Raw genomic sequence first — 23,192 nt, 5'->3', positions numbered from 1 at the left:
GTTTGGCGCCTGCCTTTGGCCCAGGGCGCGATCCTGGAGACCCGGGATCTAGTCCCACGTCGGGCTCCCGGTGCATGGAGCCTGCTTCTCCCTCTGCTTGTGTCTCTGCCTCTCTCTCTCTCTCTCTCTGTGTGACTATCATAGATAAATAAAAATTTAAAAAAAATAAATAATGAAGGCCAGAAGACAATGGAAAGGCATGCTTAAAGTGCTGAAAGAAAAAAAAATGTTTATCAATATTCTATATCCACCAAAATTAATCTATAAAATTAAGTTGAATAAAGATATTTCCAAATCAATGAAAAATGAGAAAATTTTTTGCCTTCAGACCTGTCTTACAAGTAATAGTAAGAGTAGTCCTTTAGTGGAAAGGAAATTACTTCTGGCTGGTAACTTGGATTTACAGAAAGAAATGAAAAGCATTAGAAATGGTAAATATATGTGTTAATATGAACTACTTTATAAATATAAAGTATTTTATATTTTCACCTCGTTTCTTTTATTTTTTTTAAAAAAACTTTTTAAAGATTTACTTTTCAAGTAATCTCTACACCTGACATGGGGCTTGAAGTCATGACTCCAAGATCAAGAGTCACATGCTCTACTGACTGGGCCAGCCAGGTGCCCCTCACCTAGTTTCTTTTAAATATATAATATTATATAAAGCAAGATAACTGTAGCACAAAGGGGAATAAAGGAAATAGAGCTGTGTTGGGGCAAAGCTTCTATATTTTACCAGAATTGGATATTAATCTGTAATAGCTTGTGATAAATTAGGAGGCATATTGCAATTGCTAGAGTAACTGGCAAGAAAATGACATATATAATAAATATATAAAATCAACAGAAGAATTAAAAAGACACACTAGAAATATTTAACCAAAAAGAAGGCAGCAGTGGAGGAATAAAGAAGTAAAAAAGGATAAGAGCACATTGAAAACAGAAACATAGCAAATCTAAATATAACTATATCAATAATTATACTAAATGTAAATGATTTACACATTCCAATCAAAAAGTGGAGATTGTTGTAAGATAAACAAAGCAATTCTAAACTATCTCCAATAGATCCTCCTTAAATCCAAAGACACAAGGAGTATGAAATGATAAATGATACTACCATGCCAAATATAAAATGAGAGAGGCGGATTTGCTACATTACCATCTGACAAAATAGATATTAAGACAAATAATATTACTGGAGACAAATAGAGACATTTTTATAATTTAAAAGTATTAATACATCAGGAGATATAACAATCATAAATATATATGCTCCTTCTAACAGAGGCTCAAAATATATGAGACTAGATATGCTATAATTAAATGAAGAAATAGATAATTCAACAATAATAGTTAGAAATTTTAATACTCTGCTTTTAAAAATTGACAGGACAACTAGACAAAATATCATCAAAGATATAGAATACTTGAAAAACACTAGGAACTGACTGAAATATAAAATGTTTTCCCAATGACATTATTTTTAAGGAACAATGAAACATTCTACAAAATAACTAAATATTAGGATATAAAACATATTTTAATAAATTTAAAAGAATTAAAATTTGAAAAATACAATTGAATAGAAAATCAACAAGAGGAAGAAATTAAGAAAATACCCAAATATTTGGACAGTAAACAGCATACTTCTAAATAACTGATGGATAAAAGAAATAATCTTGAGGGAAATCAGAATATAATTTGAACTGAATAAAAACACAAAACACAATTCAAGAAATGAGTTTAGCTAAAGCATCGCATAGTGCTTTAAATGCCTAAGTCAGAGAAGAAAGGTCACAAATTAATAATCATAACTTCTACATTAAGAAACTTAGAAAAAGACAAGCAAGCTAAACCTCAAATGAGCAGAAGGAGGAGCATAATAAAGATTACAGGTAAAAATCAATAAAATACAAAACATTAAGACAACGGAAAGTTAATAAACCAAATATTGGTTCTTTCAGAAGATTAACAAAGCTGACAAACCTTTAGACAAATTGACCTTAAAAAAAAGTGAGAGAGCAAAGACAAAAATTACCAAAATAGGGAATGAAATATAAAATATCAATGTATACCCTAGAGAAATTATAAGGATTGTAGTAGAATATTATGAATAAATTTGTGACAAAAAAGTTAACAACTGACATGAAATAGAAAAATTCCTAGAAATACGTGAATTACTAAAAAATGACCCAGAAGAAATAGAAAATCAAAATAGATGTATAGCAAGTAAACAAATTCAATCCATGATTAAGTCAAAGAAAGACTCCCCACCAAATATTGAAAGAAGAAATAATATTAATCTTTTATAGACTCATTCAGGAAATAGAAGAAATTACAGTTACCAGGCAGTATTATTTTGATACAAAATGCAAAGGAAGATACCACAACAGAAGACTACTGACAAATATTACTCTAAACATACAGAAAAATGGTTAACAAAATATTAGCAAACAGAATACACAACAACAACAAAAAAAGATAAAACCATGACCAAGTGGGAATTATTCTAGGAAAGAAAGGTTGGTTTAACAATAGAAAATCCAATACACTATACTGATAAAGGGTAAAACTACATCATTATTTCAATAGATGCAGAAAAGGCATTTAACAAAATCCAACACTCATTCAGGATAAAAACGCTCTCTGCCTCTCTTTCTCTTTCTTTTTCTCTTTCCCTCTCTCTCTCTCTCTCTCTCTCACACACACACACACACACACACACGTACACACACACACACATGCACAAAACTACCAATAGATAAAACTTTCTCAGCTGATAAAGGACATCTATGTTAAAGCTATAGCGAACATCATACTTAATGGTTGGGGAGTGAATATTTTTACCTTAAGATTGGGAAGAAAGCAAAGATGATTGCTCTCACCACTTTTATTCAATACACCACTTCTATGCAACCTTGAACTGGAGGGTTAGCCAATATAATAAGGCAAAATTTCTTAATTAATTAAAGACATTCTGCTTGGAATTAAAGTAATTGCTTTTCATTGCAGGGACATGATACTATGTATAGAAAATCCTAATTATCCATAAAAAGAAACTAGAACATAGATGAGTTCAGTAAGATTTCAGTATACAAACCAATAATGCAGACTCAGTTGTATTTCTGTATACTAGCAATGAACAATCCAAAAAAATTTTTTTAAAGATTTTATTTATTTATTCATGAGATACACAGAGAGAGAGAGGCAGGGAAAGAAGCAGGCTCCATGCAGGGAGCCCGATGTGGGACTGGATCCCGGGACTCTAGTATCATGTCCTGGGCCAAAGGCAGACACTCAACCACTGAGCCACCCAGGCATCCCTGAACAATCCAAAAATTATTATCAAGATGGCAATTCTCCCAAAATAATCTATAAACTCAACATAGTACCACAAAAATCCTGGCAGACTTTTTCCGGTAGAAATTGACAAGCTGATTTTAATATTTATATAGGAATGATGGGACACCTAACAGTAACTGACTTCCAAATGTGTTTATAACACATGGTGCAGTATGTTATTAGTGCAAGGACAGGCATAAAAATCAGTGCAGTGGAATAGAATTGATATTCTTTAGATTTATGGTCAAATATTTGACAGACTTGCCAAGATAAACAAATGCTTGGAAAATTTAATATCCATAAAAATAAACTTAGATTCTTCTATCATACACAAAAATTAACTCAAAATGGATTATTAAGAGCTATAGCTATAACCTTTCTGGACTAAAACATAGCAGAATAAATTAATGAATTTGAATTAGAGTTTTTAGATATGAAACCAGAAGCATGATCCATAAACACAAGATTAACAAGTTGCACTTCATCAAAATTACAAGCATACTTCATTTTATTGCACTTTGCTTTATTGTGCTTCTCAGATGTGTTTTACAAATTGAAAATTTGTGGCAGTCCTGCGTCAAACAAGTCTATTGATACCATTTTTCCAATAGCAGTTGCTCACTTCATGTCTCTGTGTCACGTTGTGGTAATTCTCAGAACATTTCAAAATTACATTATTATAAATTTGTTGTGGTTATCTGTGATCAGTGATCTTCAGTGGGAAAGTACAATGAGATTAGTGTTGTTTTCGTGGCCGCTATTGCAACATCCATTCTGCAGCCCATGGATCAAGGAGTAATTTTGACTTTTAAGTCTTATTGTTTAAGAAATATACTGTGTTAGGCTCTAGCTGCTATAGACAGCAATTTCTCTGATGGCTTTAGGCAAAGTAAATCGAAAACCTCTAGAAAGGATTCACTGTTCTAGATGTTATTCTGAACATTCATGATTCATAGGAAAAGGTCAAAATATAGCATCAATATAAACAGGAGTTTAGAAGTTGATTCCAACCTTCATGGATGACTTTGAGGGATTTAGGACTTCAGCAGAGGAAGCAACTGCAGGTGTGGTGGAAGTATTAAGAGAACTAGAACTAAAAGTGGGACATGAGTGTGACTCAATTGCTGCAATCTCATGATAATACTTGAAGGTATGAGGAGTCACTTTAAAAAAAATTATTCATTTATTGGAGAGAGTGAAAGAGTGTGGTGAGGAGGTGCAGAGGGAGATGTGGAGGCCGACATGAGGCTCCATCCCATAAGCCTGAGATCATGACCTGAGCCAGAACCAAGAGTCAGGCACTTAACCAACTGAACCACCTAGGCACCCCAATGTGTCACTTTTTATGCAAGCAAAGAAAGTGGTCTCTTGAGCTGGAATCTATTTCTGTTGAAGATGCTGTGAAGATTGTTGAAATGACAACCAAAGATTTAGAGTATTCCATAACTTATTTGATAAAGCAGTGGCAGGATTTAAGAAGATTGACTCCAATTTTGAAGGAAGTTCTGGTGTGCATAAAATGCAGTCAAATGGCATCACATACCACAGGGAAGTCATTTATAAAAGGAAGAGTTCAGTGCTGTGGCACGCTTCATTGTTGTCTTGCTTTAAGAAATTGCATTAGCCACGCCAGCATTCAGCTACCACCACCCTGATCAGTGAGCAGCCATCAACATCAAGACAAGACCTTTGACCAGCAAAAAGATGGAAAACTCACTGAAAGCTCAGATGATGATTAGAATTTTTTTAGCAAAAAAAAAAAAAAGGTATCTTTTAATTAAGGTATGTACATTGTGTTTTCTAGACATAATGCTATTGCACCCTTAATAGACCACAGCATAGGGGCACCTGGGTGGCTCAGTGGTTGAGCATCTGCCTTTGGCTCAGGTCATGCTCCTGGAGTCCTAGATCAAGTCCTGCATCAGGCTTGCTGCAGGGAGCCTGCCTCTCCCTCTGCCTGTGTCTCTGCCTTTCTCTCTGTGTCTCTCATGAATAAATAAATAAAATCTTTAAAAAAATAGAATACAGTATAGTATAAACTTAACTTTTGCATGTGCTAGAAAACTAAAAAATTCATTTGACTTGCCTTATTGCAATATTTGCCTGTTGTGGTGGTCTGGAACCAAACTGCAATGTCTCCAAAGTGTGCCTGCACAAACATTTTGACTTGAAATGAAATCATTGAGACAATAGAAAAGCAAATATGGACGGGAAGAACATAGTCATAGGGAAGGTGAAAGTCTTCTATCAACAATATGTAAGGAACTCTCACAACTAAATTGTAAGAAAACAACTCCATTAACAAACAACTCCAGCTATTGCACTAAAAGCATCTTAAATGGCTAGTGAGCACTTAAAAAGATGTTTTACATTATTATTATGTAGGAAAATGCATATTAAAATCACAGTGATGGGCAGCCCAGGGCAGCGGTTTAGCGCTGCCTGCAGCCCAGGGGTGATCCTGGAGGCCCTGGATCGATTCCGACGTCAGGCTCTCTGTATGATGCCTGCTTCTCTCTCTGCCTCTCTCTCTGTCTCTATGAATAAATAAATAAAATCTTAAAAAAAAATCACAGTGAGGTGCCATTACACATCCACAAGAATGGCTGTAATGATAAAGACAGAAAATACAAAATGTTGCTACGGTTGTGGACAAACTGGAAACACAGATGGCAGGAAGGCGCACTTAAGAGTATAACTAAGTTGGAAGACAGTTTGGCTACTTCTTAAGAAATGAAACATAAATTTACTCTATGACCTAGCAAATTTGGTCCTAGGAATCAATCTCATTGAAATGAAAACATAATGTCTATACAAAGCCATGCATGTGAATATATTCATAACAGCAATCTTTTCATAATCCAAAATGAAATAATCTAAATGTCTGAATTCTATTGGTGATGAATAAACAAAATGAGCTACATTTATAGAATGAAGTATTATTCAGAAATAAAAGGAAAGTACCACTGATACTGTGAATGACATGGATGAACCTCAGAAACATTATGCAAAGTGAGAGAAACCAGAATCAAACAACTGCATATTTATGATTCCATTTATAAGAAGTATCCAGAAAAGGTAAATTTATAGTCAGAAAATCCTGTAATTACCCAAGGCTAGCGCTGGGAACTGGAAAAACTCTTAGGGGAATGGAAATATTCTAAAACTGGGTTATGGTCATTGTTGTAAAACTCCATAAATTTACCCAAAAAAATCATTGAATTGTACACTTAAAATTTATGAATTTTATGGTATGTAAGTAAAACCCCAATAGAACTGTCTGCAATTGTTTTTCAGATCACGTACTTTTTCCATTTTTGGAATAACTTGTAAATTATCATTACTCAATACAAATTTTCCTTTTTTCTTAACAGTTTAGAAAAATGGATTTTAAAGCTATTAGGACTTGGGCATTTTGGGAAGGGAATATCAGACCAGTATATCAATTAGACTAATGCTTATTGGTCTGTTCAGCTTTTCTTATTAAACACTGTAGGTATTTTACACTTTTTTCTGGTAGACACATCTCCATTTTGGTTTTCAGATGTTTCAGCATCTGGATACTCATAATACATCCTTATTGTTTGTATATCTCAATGTTTATACAGTTATTTTCAGTGATCATTGCATGTATTTTTATTTCCATCTTCTCTCTTATCAATAATCATAGAAATCTGAATATCAGTTTTTTTGTTAATCTTCTATTGTTTTGTTATCCGTGTCTTATTCCAGTTTCTTTATGTTTGTTCTGATGCACATTTTATAACAGATTGAGAAATACTTCATTTAAAAATTTTAACTTTTAAGATTCCATGACAAGGGGATGTGCAGATATTAATGATCATCTATCCCAAGATTTGTGCTTGAAGTATTTCCAATTGTTACTCTTTGCCAAACATTCCTTAATTTTCCTCCATTCCAAGTAATACATTCTTTGATTTTAAAATATAATTATTTTGTCTACTTTAAATTAATTTTATTTTTATTGAATTTTGGGCAGAGAACATAGACCATACATCAATCCTTTGGAATTTCCCAAATGTTTCCTATGCCTTGGAAAAAAATGATTATTTGCCATTTCTTGGTGGTGGTAGTTTGATGTAAAAATCTAATGGCATCTTAATTTTTTCTACTTGATCTATCAATTTCTGAGAAATATGTGCTAAAATCTGTAAGTCCAGTTACTGATTTATCTCATTCTATCACTTTTTTTTGGTTGTAGTCTGACAGAGGTAGAGCCTGTATTATTAAGTGAATGAATGCTCAGTGATTATTATGCCTTCATGTTCTGTTTTTCCTTTTACTTTAAATAGTGTCCTTTGTCACTTATGATGCATTTTGGACTGAATTCTATAATTTGAGTATTAATATTACTACATCTGCCTTCTTATTCATTTTTACCTTGTATCTTATCCTATTGTTTTAATATCTGTGTGGTTTTTAATTTTAACTTTTATTCATCCATACCTGGTTTGATTCCGTTTTAAAATCCAGCCACAAATTATATTTTAATTTATGTGTTTAGTCCATTTACAGTTTATTTCTGTTGTACTGTGACTTGGTTCTTCTAATTTTTCATATTTTCAGTTATCAGACTTTTAAAAAAATATTTTAAAAGTAGTTTCTTCTTTCCAGCTTTTCTCTGATGAGGAGTTAAAGGTTGCATATCTATTTTTGCTCTTATTATGAGTACCCTTAACCAAATATCCATATTTATAATTATTTATCATCACTATTGCTAATGTCTTTGTTTATTGTTAATATCTATGTCTTCTCCCCAATATATGTTAACCTGCTCTCATTTGGTTAAAATTCCCTAAACTCCTTCAATTTGTTATTGACCAGATTCTGTCTTTGAGTTATTATGGGTATTTCTTGATTTCTCTTGTTTTTTTGTTTTTCATTAATTCTAGAAATGTACCCTATTTCTTCAAATATTTTTCCTATATATATTTGTCTCCTTCTTGGGACCTCTGATTCTATTCACCAGGTTCTTTAAATTTTCTCTTCTATTTTAAATGCATTTTCCTTTATCATTGCCTTCTCTGGGAGTTTCTGGATCTAATCTTCTGGTTCACAAATTCATTAGGTATTTGTACCTATGCTACTTTCATTCTTTTTTTTTTTTTTATGATAGTCACAGAGAAAGAGGCAGAGACATAGGCAGAGGGAGAAACAGGCTCCATGCACCGGGAGCCCGACGTGGGACTCGATCCCAGGTCTCCAGGATCGCGCCCTGGGCCGAAGGCAGGCGCCAAACCGCTGTGCCACCCAGGGATCCCTACTTTCATTCTTTATATTGTTTTATTTATTACCATTTAAATATTTTCCATGTCTAAAACTTCCACTTTTTTCCCATTATATCTTTTTCTGTTGTTTCATATTGCCGTTTTTTTCTCTCTCTAAAGCATACTTACACTCTTGAAAAACTATTTTTCTATGCATTCTGATAATTCTGCTTCAACCGATACTGAATATTAAATTACCATATTTCTTTTATGTTGTTGTGTTCCTCACATATACAGATATTTCTACCCTAAGATTCCATAATAGCTTTAGTTATTTTTTTCTGCTACAGTGAGTGAGATGGTGTTTAAGGCTCTGCCTCTCCTGGTTAGTGTAAGGACAGGAAAAGGGATAAAGCCTAGATCAGAACTGGAGCCAGTGTTGTGCCTCCAGTTCATTGCCACTCCACCAGGTGGGGAATCCAGCTGTGAGCTCTCAGAAACTGCTAGCATTAAGAAGAGGTGTTTTCTGTTGCTTGTGACCTACCAGCCTTGGAGTGTAGAGGGGGAAGAGGAGGTGGAGTAGTAAATACCCACACCTGTGCTCATCACCTCACAGCTGGCTTTTGACCTGGCCTGTCATCGCCCTGCCAACACCTGTGACCTAGTAAGCTGCCGTTGCTTTTGCTGGTGAAGGGGGATAGCAGTGATGTCCCAAGGTAATAAAATCAATCCATATCACCCATGCCTCTGTAGTTTCTCCAGAAATGACCTTAGAGAGAAAACCAGCAGCTCTCCTGCTTTTTCCTTATGCTTCAGCCACACTTCTTTGTGCCCCCTTAAATGGGATAATCTAGTTCTTGTCACAAATCCTTTGCAACTGGGGGATCCCTGGGTGGCTCCGCGGTTTGGCGCCTGCCTTCTTGGTGCCTGCCTTCGGCCAGGGCATGATCCTGGAGTCCTGGGATCAAGTCCCATGTCGGGCTCCCTGCGTGGAGCCTGCTTTTCCCTCTGCCTCTCTCTCTGTGTCTCTCATGAATGGATAAATAAATCTTTAGAAAACAAAGAAACAAAACACACAAAAAAACAAGTCCTTTGCAATTGTAGTTCTCTATGCCTGTAATGTCCTTTCTTCAGATCTTTAGTGGCTGACTTCTCCTCATTAATCACATTTCACCTCAAATGTTACCTTTACAGAGAGATCTTTCTTGATACTGTATTTAAAATAGCCACCCTTCTAGTTATCGTTCAATATTTTTAAATAGCATTTATTATACTTTAAAATTATCATATTTATGGCCTTTATCTTCTTATTAGAATGTAAGTTCCTTAAAGCATATATTCCTTTTTTTGTTTGTTGGTTTTTGCTGTGGCAGGATCTTAGTCTAGTAGAAGCCCAGAGCCTTGTAAAATGTATAGTGGATTTTGAGAAACAAATGAACAACCGAACAAATGAAATCACACACATAGCCATTACTTAATCCTGTTTTCACTCTATTTTAACTTCTTCCCAAACATATGAGATGAATACTGGTATATGCTCCATTGCTTTTCTTTTTCTCTTTTAAATTCTTTTTCCTTTTTTGTCTTTTGGAAGTACTCCTCAATGTAAACTTTTGGTTCACAAACTCATTATACTTGTATCGATTGTTCTTTTATTCTTTGTATTGTTTGACATACTAGGCCACTGGTCTCTATTCTAAGTGTTCCATATCTATATTTAAAATATTTTTGTTAGGACAATAACATCAAAATTTTATTTTGTCATGCAATATAATAACTAAATAATTCTCCATTTTCATTCTTTGCTTTTAGGTAGAAATTAAATTCAAGTTAAGTCTAAGACTTCTTTAGTTAGCTCATGTCATAATAGTTATGCCAAATAAGGATTCAAAAGTATTGATTTGATCCTCAGCACAAATCACTGGTATAGATGGGATGTAAATTTCCATTTGTCAGATATTGAAAGTGGGGTTCAAAGAGGTGGAGTGAGTGGGTGGCAGATGGGAGAATCAAACCCTAGTCTCTAGTTACCACTGAGTGTAGTTGTTTTCCTCACCAAACTGGTATGTTTCTGAGTATGTGTCATATTATTAGAACTGAGAGTTGGGGATTTCTTCCATCATCCTCAAAACATGTTTCATTTTATTGGCTTGTTAGTGAGGAAAATGTTTAAATAAGAACAGCAACAATAATAGCTATAAATGGTTATGATATGCTATTCTAAATGCTATGCATGTGTTCGTACCCTGAGACCTCTTTAAAATGCTGAGAGGTTAGTAATATTGTACACATTTTGCAAATAAGGACACCAAAACAGAGGGGTTAAGAAACTCCCACATCACACAGCCAGTATGTGACAGAGTTAGAATTATGAACAATTCAGTCTGGCTCCTGATCAGTACCCTAATCTATAATAATAAAAACTCGATTGCAGCTTATTTTTTACCAAGAGCTTTCATACCCATTATCTACGGGACCTCATTACCACTCTGCAGAGAAGGCAGGCAGGATTTGACGAACAGTATGCTGAGTTTCAGAAAGGTGACTTGGCCTACCTCACCCAGATAACAAGTGACCAAAATCAAGTAGAAATTCTTTCTCCTAAAATCTAATTGTATCTCTGTTCTTGGGCTATGTTTTATTATTCATGATGTTATTCGTGCACCACAGTCTCCTCAATCTGTTTTGTTCTTCAGTAAGTTATATTGTTGTAGGTTTAAAATATTAACCTATTTAAGTATCTAAGGAATATTTTATCTCTTATATTTTGATGTTCCTTGGTAATATCTCTTGCAGTTGAATTGCGATGACTTCAGGAAAGGAGAGAGAAATGGAGATTTTATCTGTACTTTTGATAATGCAGCCGTTTGTGGCACAGATGGGAAAACGTATAGCAACAAATGTGCACTGTGTGCTGAGAATGCGTGAGTATCTGCAGCGGGCTTTCTCCCCAAAGCATGCTCTCTGTATAATTACATGACATATTTTTTTCTTACAGTCTAATATTTTAAGATTATTTATTTATTTATTTATTTATTTGAGAGAGAGAGTATGAGCAGGGGAAGGGGCAAATGGAGAGGGAGAAGCAGGCTCCCTGCTGAGCGGGGGGGGGGATGGTGGGGCTAGACCCCAGGACCCTGAGATCACCACCTGAGCCAAAGGCAGACACTTAACCAACTGAGTCATGCAGCTGCCCCTACAGGCTTTGGACTATCAATTCATTTTGTGGGAATGAACCATTAGTAAATTATTAGGACCACTCCTTTTATAATTCTTAAGGAAAAAATGGGTAATGCCTTACTTTATATTTTACAAAGCACTTCTGTAGGCAGTTTATCAGATAGTTGTCAGTGTCTCTGTGAAGTAGACATACATCTGATATATCTAAATCTATATATCTACCTACATGCACAATAAGCACACATCTATGTATATATACTCACTTATACATACATACATCCATACGCATACAGACATCTATTTCTGTCTATCTATCTAGGAGTATATCTTTTTTCACAGATAATTGTTTAATCATCAAATGATTTTTTTTACTAAGTGCCTGATAATTTATAATAGTAGAGTAGATATTGGAACTTTTAGTATTGAGCTTCTTTCCATTTATCTGACCTCTGTCACATAGCTAAAGCATCTCACTGTCCAATATTTTGTCCCCATTTGATTCTTTCTCCACCTTCAAAGCTAGGTTTGGTTGTCAGCAGTCTTCTATCAGCAAGATAGCATACCTGCTTCACAGATTCTGGCTTGTGGCATCAGTCTTGAATAGTCTGCTCTTCAGTTTTTGCAAATATAAATACAACCAGTGCTTAAAGCTGATAAAAGATGTTATAAATATTCAGTCTTCAAGGTTCTACAAGCTTTATCTCTCCTTGTAATAACTATCTTTACCAAAACACAACTGAATTAAATCATTCTGATGCCTTGTATTATTGCATTTTCAGAGATTCACTCTGAAATTATGCCTTTACCTCTCACCAGTGATCAACATAAATGGAAAGCACAAATAAACATAGGGAGAATAGATAGGTTTTATTAGATAGTATTTCGTAATATTATTATGAACACATTGAACATGTAATTACTACTATGTTTTATGTGGGGGACCTGTGATAGATAATTTAAATCTCTTCAGGTCTAAGTTTCTCACCCTAATTTCTGGTGTATTTCTTTCATTATGTAGTGAGAGACATACTGCACATTGTGTTTCTTCCTTAACTTTGTCTACTAGGAGATACTGCAGTAACATTGGGATTCAATTTTTTTTGTTTCCCTCAGATGATATCTTTTGATATAAATTTTTTCATATCACTCTTAGTGACTTCATTTTCCTTTTTTTTTTTAATGTTATACAAAGACTGTGGTTTTAAGCTGCCTGACCTTTTAAAAAGTAGGAAGTGTATTATGGTTCTGTTTTCAGATAGAGATAAAGCTCAATTAGACTGAATAAACTTAATTCTTAGGACTTTAGGTACTTTCCATGACAACTAAAATATATCAGTCAGCATAGCCCAAACAAAGAATAGTATAGTGGGATGTTAGGTCCTATAAACTTGAATTTGTATATTTGAAACAACATCATCAACAGGATAGTTCTTTGGGGACATCTGATATCTGGTTACAAGGTGTACTTTTTCCTTCTCTTATACAGACCCTCCCTAGATGCAGGAAGGAAAATTGTAGAAATAATTTTTACAGGTCTGACTCTTGTTAACCCTCCAACGTAATTCTATTTCTTCAACTCCAAGTTATAAACATAGGCTCTCATTAGAAACAGTAAGTAAAAGAAAAAAAAAAAGAATGCAAGGTGACACCTGTTTTCAAGGGCAAAGGATAATCATAATACAATGAAAATAAATTATTTTTTGAATGGTAAGAAGTTCTGTGATACTAAACTGTGTCTACTTACTTTAAATTCCAGTAAATCCAGGTCTCAAGTTGGCATAAAAAGTGAAGGGGAATGTGAGACCAATAATCCAGAGCAGGTGAGGACAAGTGTCAAAATAGTGGGAGACCTTGGGCGGCTGACGTTAGAGAGAAAGGAGGTACCCCCCTCTTCCTTCTTTGGTGGAGTGTTAGGAAGGAAACAACTCTTGCTCTATTTGAAATGGGTCACTGCTTGTTTAGATGAAAAGCAGTTGATAGTTCCTGAAACTGGAGCAGGTTACTCTGGTAGTTAGACTTCTCAGCTCTATTTCTGCTTTCAATGAAAAAAAGAAATAAGTCAATCAATTAATCAAAAGGAAACTACACTTGTAGAAGAAAGGGCATTACGCTTCAGTCGCTTAATCTGAATTGAAACCCTAGCACTGTCACTTGCTGTCAGGAGACTTGGGCAAATTACTTACCCATACTGTACCAGGGTTTCCATATCTAAAAATGAAATTTGAATTAAATAGCTTTTTCCTATGCTAACATTCTGTGCCCCTGTGATGATAGGAAAAAAAATATGTCACACTTGGTTTTTTCTAGCTGAATGTTCTCCTAAGTCAAAGTTTGGTGCCCTTTCTATGCTCCTAGAACACCTACCAGGAGAGTTAGCACATCATATTTTAAGTCTCTTTGTGTCATCAAGTACATTGTGAGCAAATTGAGTGCAAGGACTGTGTTCTGCCTTAGTTCTAGCACATATTAGGGTATCTCTCTTTACTAATAAATGAATAAGTAAATGAGCACCATACAAAACCACATGAATTATACAATACTTAATAAGCTACCTCTAGGCATCTGTCACTGCTCTAGGTGGGTAATGTGCATTGGGCAGAGAAGCATTGAGTACTATAAAATTTCTGAAAACAGTGTGGAAAGCATTACAATCAGGATGGTGAATGTTAAGTTCTTTTCCCTGTTCCTCAGGATGTATGTAGTGCTTTTCGGCCTTATGTGAAGGATGGAAGACTTGTATGCACGAGGGAAAATGATCCAGTCCTTGGCTCTGATGGAAAAACACATGGCAATAAGTGTGCCATGTGTGCCGAGCTTTTGTAAGTATTACCATCCCCAAGCAGACCAAGTAGGTGGACTTGATGAGGATGCACTTGGTGCTGTCCTGAGAACTGCTCCACAGAGAGATACAGTCCTTTTCATGAAACATACAATTCTTTGTCTTCATAAGTTGAAATAGTCCTTGCTTTCTGAGTGGCTTCTTTTATTTTTAGTTCTTTCATCTGCTAGAGTTTCTTAAAAGGCATAGATAAGGTGATTATGTTAATTATTAAATTCAAAACGCTTAATATGCTTAATTACAATGATAGGACAATGCATGGTGTTTTATAAGGTACAGTATTTTAAAATTTAGAAAACACTTTCCTAGAATAATCTAGTTTGGTCTTTTGATGTGCATTGCTTCATTTGAATATGTATAGAGACTCTTACTAAAAGAAACAATCTAATTTAAATTAATAATAATAACAATAGTGTCATGTGGCTGCCTTCATTATGAATATGAAAGGTGAAAAAAATGAATATAAAAGGTGGAACTTTAGGAAAGGGAAGAATAGGGTTAACTTTCTCTGAGTGCCTGTCATCTTGAGTACTGAGGCTGCAATGTGAAGATCCAATGAGTCTTTAATATTCTGGCAGTTAAACAAGGTATAAACTCTCTAATCTGTATGTCAGCAGGCTTTAAAGTGCTCCAGTTATATCCATGGATTTTTAAAATCAAGACAGAAAGATTTAAAAGATCAATAAATTTCACACCTGCCTTTGAAAATTACAGTGTGCTGGTTAGAGAATTCAAGGGCAGGTCCTATCAGGTTTACAAAACTGTGATTATATCTGGTTTCCAGACAGGAAATAAGCCTAATTTCTACTTTCTTATCTAGAAGACATGTGTCTATAGTGTTCCAACCTGCCCCAGTTCTGTGACTTTCTGTTTGTTTTCATGCACCAGCTAAAAAAGAGAATTTAACCTCTTGGTTTAACTCTTGGTTTCTTCCTCTCTAGAACTAATAATGCCTGTCTCTGGGATGAGAATGTAATTAGGTAACAGATATGAGAGGACTTAGAAACTCAGTTCAATGTGGCTTTTTTTTTTTTTTTAACAGCGGTGATTTTACATGAAGGCAAACAAATACTTTACAAGGTATAGAAAAGGTTTGCATAAGGGTGTGGACGGCAATACCTCAAACGCTCAGTTTGGTTTCACCCTTGTCACAGCGTTGTGTTAAAAAGCTCTTGGTTCTGCCAGTTAAAGGAAATTTTCCGGACAATCTTCTGTTTGTCAATCAAGGAGTCACACCCATCTACTCTTAGAGTACAAAGCTTCTAATTGACTGTCAGTGAGTCAGTTTCACACCCTTCCTTATCTTTGGCAATTTTCTGGCTAGAATTCAAGACAGGGAAAAGGCTGTGTCATGTAAATCGATTGGTTTCACAAGTTATGGCCAAGGATAGGAAAGGGCCTAGCACAGAATTGGACACCAAAAATATGATTGAGCCATAAACTGACCAGCTGTTCTCTTTCTTAACAGCTTAAAAGAAGCTCAAGAAAATGCCAAGAGAGCAAGTGAAGCCAGAATTCGAAGAAGTGCCGAAAAGGTAAATTACTCACCAACATATTTTGGTCTTGTGGCCAAAGTGTTAACAAAATTAGGCTTGAATCTTTGAGGAATTCAATAATGTCATTGTCCTTAATTTTTACGATAAATTGTTTCCCTCAATTTCAAACTTTCCAGGTTGGCTATTTCAGGTATACTAATCATTAGATTTAAATATAAAATGGCATTTCCTAACTAAAGCTCAAAATATGCTATTTTTAAGAAAAAAAGGAAAGAAAATGTAAATCAGGAAATATGCAAATTTAATTCTGCTTAATTTCCACTGGATTTCTCTGGTTTAGTGTAGATTAATTTTGCTTTGAATATTTTTTAATGTAACATTAAAAAATTAGACATGAATAACTTTAAAATAATTCTAGAGTCTTTTAAACAATGCATCCACTGGTGCATTTTATGTCTGATCCCATTGATACAAAATGGAGTAATTCATTTTTCCATTACGGTTATTGCATTCAGTGATGCTTGCATTTATAAAGATCTTGCTTCTGTTTAAACAAAAATATCAAAACAGATATTGAGATTGGTTTTCAAAGTACCCTTAAAGTGAAGTTTTTTCAAATTGTTATGTAATTTAATTGTTTAGTATAAAAAATTATTCCTTTAGGTAATTGAATAAACATTGCAGGTCATACAGCTTGGATTTCCTAAATCACCAACGTTATTAAACCCTACTTTCACTGAGAGTGATAGCAGTTACTTTGCTAAATGACTAGCTTTTTGTTGAGAATTCAGAGCAACTTAGTTTTACCCATAGTTTTGTTATGCTCTGGTTGTGTGAAACTGACCAAATCATCTCTTCTTTCTGGGCCTCAATTTCTTTGTCCCAAATTAAGAAGGTTGGATAAACGATCTCAATTTTACTTTCTTGTTGAAATGTGAGTCCACACGCTGTACCCTCTTGTGCTAATACAAGTGTAGAGGCCTCTTTTGGGCAATGGGCTTGAAAAACAGAAACTTGATTAAGGCAAAAGGACCCACAGTAATCCCCTGGCTGAATATGAACAGGCCCATAGGTGGTCACCTCAAAAGATCCATCAGCCCTAACTAACCAAATGGCTCCTTATACCCAGACATACATACCAAAAAAGGAGAATTCCATACATTCCCATGCCTACTTACCTTCCCCCTTTAAATACAGCCCCCACCCACTGCCTCATAGCAGACAGAATTTACTTTGCTATCCTTCCTACCCTTCTTTGTGGTATATTCGCCAAACTTTTCTTTTGTTCTGCCTTCTTTCATTACCTGCACCACCAGCCCCCACTCGATCCAGAATGCCTCACATTTGGGGACCCTATTCCATTGGGAGAAACTCTACAACAAGTATACTATTTTTGTGGATGATGGGCATATGTTTTCCTAAGAGAGACACAGGTCCAGTTTTTGATAGTCAAGGACTGAACTTCTACTTCATAATGCTATTCAATCAAGCAAATTTCCCACCCTAAATAGGGAGTCCAACGGAGTTTGAATGAAGAAACATGGAGCATTCAGGCATCACTAATTTGTTCAACAATAACTGAGATTTGAAAAGCAATTCTTTTGGTGGTTAAACTTCAGTCCAAAACTTTGGCATCATTTTGTAATATTAAGCATCTTATTACTCTATAAACACAGACAGTTCTTTTCCATTATCTATCATCAGATCTTATTTATTTTTCCCTCTTTTTCTCTGTGGGTAGGGTCATTGTTTTGGTGGGATTGCTGGACAGGACTGTGTTGAACACGACTGCTTTATAGTGATGGCTCAATATCTGCCCCATAATTAACCTGTCTTTGTCTTGCTCACAAAAGCTTTTCTTCAGAATCTCCTTGCATGAATCACAACTTATAAACTGACATTATCATTGCTTCTTTTATGGGAACCATTGAACAGTAATTTTATTACCATGCTGTGATTATCAGGGATTGTCTTCTGTGTCTTTATTCCTAGATTATTACAACCAGGAAGTTTGGAGCACACCCATTGCTCCTCCAAAAACAAATATCTTCCTATTAGGAGTCTTATTAGGATTCTTTTTAAAAGTGTCCTAATGAACTATCAGTTATTATTTAAAAAAATGAGAATACAACATCTTTCTAGAAAAGGCCCTAAAGAGCATCTATACAAAAACTTCATTGTATAGGTGATAAGATTGAGGTCTCTAAGGTGACGGGCCTTTGCTGTGAACTCCCAGGGAGTTAGAGGCAACGTTTAGCTGCTCAGCTCTTCCAGCTTCAAACCATACTCTTTTTTTTTAATATTTTATTTATTTATTCATGAGAGACAGAGACACAGGCAGAGGGAGAAGCAGGCTGCATGCAGGGAGCCCGATATGGGACTCGATCTTGAAACTCCAGGATCACACCCAGAGCTGAAAGCAGACACTTAACCACTGAGCCACCTAAGCATCCCTCAAACCATACTCTTTATGCTTTTTTTTTCTTTCTTGGCTGAAATGGAAGTTGAAAAAGGCTTAGAGAATATTTTTTTGTAGACTTTGTTTTGTATGTTATGTAGTAATATATGCTATCACAAAACATGTTTCTTGACATAGAGATTCCTAAATTTAGAATAATTTGGGATAGATACAGATATAAATATGGATGTAAATATGAAGTATAGCCTTCAATTCAAATAGAAGAATTTTCCAAACAGAGAAAAACCTGAGAGTACTGAATCAAAGCATTGGGAAATCTGGGTACAAACCTTTCTTGGGTTATTTGGGAAAGTCACAGCCTTTTAAATTTAAATTTCAATTTTAGTCTTGTTGTTTGACCTTTCTCCAGTGGGGAGTAAAGGAAAATTAGACTCTCTCTCTGTGCTTCCTACCTACTATGTTAGAAATGGAAATCCATAAATGAGGCAGAGCACATAAAAATGAACATCAGTACAGGAGGCCACACATTCACAGAGAGGACGATGGATGCCACCTTATTAACTTTCCTTGCAAACCAGATAGGATTATTCTTGATTTGACCCACATTAAATAATATTTAAGCATCTCATCTTATAGATCCCCTATTCTGCTTTGTTGGCAACTTTTTTATTTTGTCTTGGCAGCTCCATTTTGTTATCTCTCTCCTGAAAGAACTTTTTTTTTTAATAATCCTTTATTCATAAATTTGGAAGTTAAGAGCTATCTAGTTTTAGGAGATATTTGCTTAGTCTTATTCTTTATAAGGTTCTTCTACCCTTAAAAAAAAACGCTATTTATTTATTTATTTATTTATTTATTTATTTATTTATGAGACAGAGTATGCAGGAGCAGGGGGAGGGGTAGAGGGAGAGGGAGGGAGAGAAGCAGACTCCCTGCTGAGTGCAGAGCCCAGTAGGGGCTCCATTTCAAGATACTGACATCATGACCTGAGCCAAACCAAGAGTCAGTAACTTAACTGACTGAGCCACCCAGGTTCCTCACTGCTCTTTTTTCTTTTAATAAATATACCACATAGTAGAAACATGTACCAAGTAATTTCATAACATAATTACTATTTCTTATTAATTCTCATTAATATGTTATATGTTTACCCATACCTTCTAGACACAACATTCTTTGACTATAAATCCATGACATGCATTTTCTATGTTAAAGAGTAGAAAAGTGCTAAATGTAATTACTTATCATTTTGCAGGATTTTTGTAAAGAATATGAAACCCAAGTGAGGAATGGAAGACTTTACTGTACACGGGAGAGTGACCCAATTCGTGGCCCTGATGGCAGGATGCATGGCAATAAATGTGCCTTGTGTGCTGAAATTTTGTGAGTATAGATGTGGTTTTCTTTGGAGTGATTGGATGGGTAAAGTGGAGCTTGATGGGAATGACGAATAAGAACAATGTTGAGATGCAGCTTTGTTGTTGAAAATTTTTGAGCAATTTGCTGTCCTCTAAAATCATGATATCACTTAGTAAGTAGATCCTAGTGATGTGTGTCTGTTTCTGAGTACCGATGGATTCCAGTTAGAAGACTGGATTTCAGCATGCTTCTTAATATTTCCTCCCAACACCTCTGTAAGCCTTTTTACAAGACAGTCTATACAGAATGAGGGTGAAAGCAAGTACCAAGACTTTGGTCGTTTTCCTGTAGTAATTATCCCAGTGTGACAGAATAGATGTCGATGCCCACAAAAACTTCATGTTTATATGTGACTTGGATTAACTTTATCTTTTCATCTCAGGCATCTGAAGGAGGTAGGGGGGTGGGGAGAGGAAGGGCAAATCCCACAGCATATAAATTATGGCATTTATGAAGATGTCTCAGACAAGGTCCCATCCTTTTTTCAGATCCTTGAACTCTCTAAGCCCTTTCCTTTAAACTGGCCTACTGCCAGTTTGTCTCACTCTTGGCCAGCTAATGTCTCTACTGTGGCATTTCAAAATTACCCTTCTTTTGGATAAGATCTCCTGAAATTCCTAATTGAAATCGATTTTTATAACTCTTAATCATTTTATTTCATAGCAATCATCACAGCTGGTAATATGTAATTATTTCTATGACTATTTGTTGACTAGCTTCTGAGTTCTGAGAACATAGGATATGGGTCTGTTTTATATGCCACTATAGCACCAGGCCAGCACTTGACAAAAAGTAGTTACAAGCCAAATGTTGAGTAAATGTATGAATGAAGATCCTTCCTCTCAAGAAGCTTAAAGTTACATAGCAGAAATAAGCCATGGACACACACACACACACACACACACAGAGACACACACACACACACACACACACACACATTACAAGATAGAGTGAGAACTATCCCTTAAGAGAATATTCAGGTATGAAAATACAATAACAGATATATAGTTCTCTTCCACTTTGAGGTCTAGAATGTCTTCTTAAAGAAGGTAGAATTTAAGCTGAGGAGATTTAAAAGAAGACAAGATGACAAAAAAAGTCATTGCGGTGAGAGGAAGGGCAAACATGAAGACAAAATAAAAGGGATTCTTTGGAGAAAGAGTGAAGATTTCAACCTAATAAGGAGCCATAAGATGATTGGAACGTGTTTATTCTAGAACTCAAGAACACGTGGCTATTCTTATTCTTCCACCTGCACCTAAATGACTATTTTATAACATGAGAATTTGAAGCATCTGTATTCATGTATTTATTTTTGTTTTTTTTCCCCCAGTAAACAGCTTTTTTCAGAAGAAAAAAATAAAGCACATGAAAATCTGAAAAAGACTGAAGAAAAAGTCCAAGTTAAGAGAGAAATTGAGGTGAAGACTAGTTTGATCAATTTCTGACTTTTGTGGTGTATGTGTGCATTTTACTCTAACATGCATTTTCAGTATTGGTTTGTTTTTCCTCCATTACTGATGGATTTTCTGGAAAGTTGTTTATCATTATTATTTCATAAGATTTAGAAGAATAATTATAACACTACAATTTCTAGCTCCAAATAGCTGTATTTGGAGCTAACCATTATTAGTAGAATTGTTTTTAAATGAAGATAACATATCAAAGCATTATCTGAATTCGAAGTTTAATTTGTGTGGTAGTTGTTTTGGAGGTCTTCAATGTAACATTTTAGTCTGCTTCCTTTAAAATCATACCACATTCTACTTTCTAAGCATCTCTTAACTATTCATTTGTCTTTTTCTCTCCTACTACCAATTTAGTTTATGTATCTAATAGATTTCCTTTGCACTGATGCGTTAGCATCCTGCCGGGTCTCTATGCCTTGCGCCAACATCTTCCTCAATCCTCAAGATTCAATTCATTTTCCACATTGCTTTTATAGAGTGGGAAATATTTTCACAACTCAGTGGCCATATGAAAAGCTAATATTTGAAGGTATCCTAGAGGATATTTGGACCATTTCACTCTATGAATAAACCCTATTTAACTTATTTTTTTACAGTGAGTTAGCCTACCTTCTGTAGTGTGGAGTTCACAGTTTCATAAAACAGCCTACTTCATTGGTTCCCCCTTCTACTCTCATGTGATTGCATCCTATTGTCTAAGTCTCACTTTCAACTGATTTCTTTCCCTCAATCCTTTAATTTTAGTTCTCAAATCAAAACAATCCTTTTATCTTTCATTTCCAGTTTCTTCCTTCCTCTTCGTCTCTCTTCTTCTCTTCTCTTGCTTCCACCTCCCTATCTCCCTTCCTCCTTCCCTTTCCATATTTTTTTTCTATAGTTTCTCAAACTTCAGTCTCCAATCACTCAAATCCTCACAAATCTGTCTGGGTGGTCTTTCTAAAATACAGATTTGCTTACGATCTTCTCTATTTATTTATCATTTTCTAATTTCCTAAGAATAAAGTCCAAATCCCTTTCAAAGTTCAGTGATCTAGTTTTGACTTATCTTCATGGTCTCCTTTTTGACCACTTCCCAAACCTTCCTCTCTTTACCCAGCTAATTCTTTATTCTGGGCAATAATAGATTATCTCAAAATAACGTAGTTTTTTATGGCCCTCTGTCTTTGCATATATGTCATAATTGGTCTTGGAGGACCTATTTGCCACACGGTTTACCTGAACACATCCTAGAGTTATATAACTCAGCTATAAACCCTTCTCTGTACTTCCATGAGTCATTCTTCCCTTTGTGTTGTATCCATTTAACTCAGACCTGTGTCATATCTCTTAGCTTTTTGCTGTTCCTTGTCATTTCCACTGGAGTAGAAATCACATTTATATTTATACCCCCTTAATACACGTGTTGAATACTTAAATGGGTGAATATTGCACCAAGGGAAGTATCACAAAATTTCAGGATGATCCTAAATCCTGAAAGTTTTATTTTTTTTCTTTAGTTTTTCTTCTCTGATATCTTTAATTAGCAGCATCTAAAATGTATAAACAGAAGGCATGTGGGTGGCTCAGTTGGTAAAGTATCTGACTCTTGATTTTGGCTTAGGTCATGATCTCAGGGTCATGAGATCGAGTTTCGTGTCAGGCTCCATGCTCAACATGGAGATTCTCACTCTCCCTCTCCCTCTGACCCTCCCCCCTGCTCACTCTCTCTCACACACACACACACTCTCTCTCTCAAATAAATAACTAAAATCTTTTAAAAATATATAATCAGAATAGAGCACTATATCTAAACTGTCT

At 35.2% G+C, this 23,192-nt stretch overlaps 1 protein-coding gene across 1 annotated transcript in view; it reads left to right on the top strand.

Moving 5' to 3' along the window:
* SPINK5 (serine peptidase inhibitor Kazal type 5) overlaps nt 1-23,192 on the top strand; it is an 82,632-nt gene that overhangs the window by 16,865 nt on the left and 42,575 nt on the right. The window contains exons 5-10 of the mRNA XM_055331383.1: nt 11,370-11,497; nt 13,510-13,573; nt 14,445-14,572; nt 16,061-16,127; nt 19,763-19,890; nt 21,260-21,347. Of these exons, the coding sequence (XP_055187358.1) occupies nt 11,370-11,497; nt 13,510-13,573; nt 14,445-14,572; nt 16,061-16,127; nt 19,763-19,890; nt 21,260-21,347 (603 nt within the window). The remainder of the gene's footprint in view (nt 1-11,369; nt 11,498-13,509; nt 13,574-14,444; nt 14,573-16,060; nt 16,128-19,762; nt 19,891-21,259; nt 21,348-23,192) is intronic.

This window comes from Nyctereutes procyonoides, unplaced genomic scaffold (assembly GCF_905146905.1).
Source record: "Nyctereutes procyonoides isolate TBG_1078 unplaced genomic scaffold, NYPRO_anot_genome, whole genome shotgun sequence".
Classification (NCBI taxonomy): domain Eukaryota; kingdom Metazoa; phylum Chordata; class Mammalia; order Carnivora; family Canidae; genus Nyctereutes; species Nyctereutes procyonoides.
This window is presented reverse-complemented; position numbering and strand designations above follow the sequence as displayed.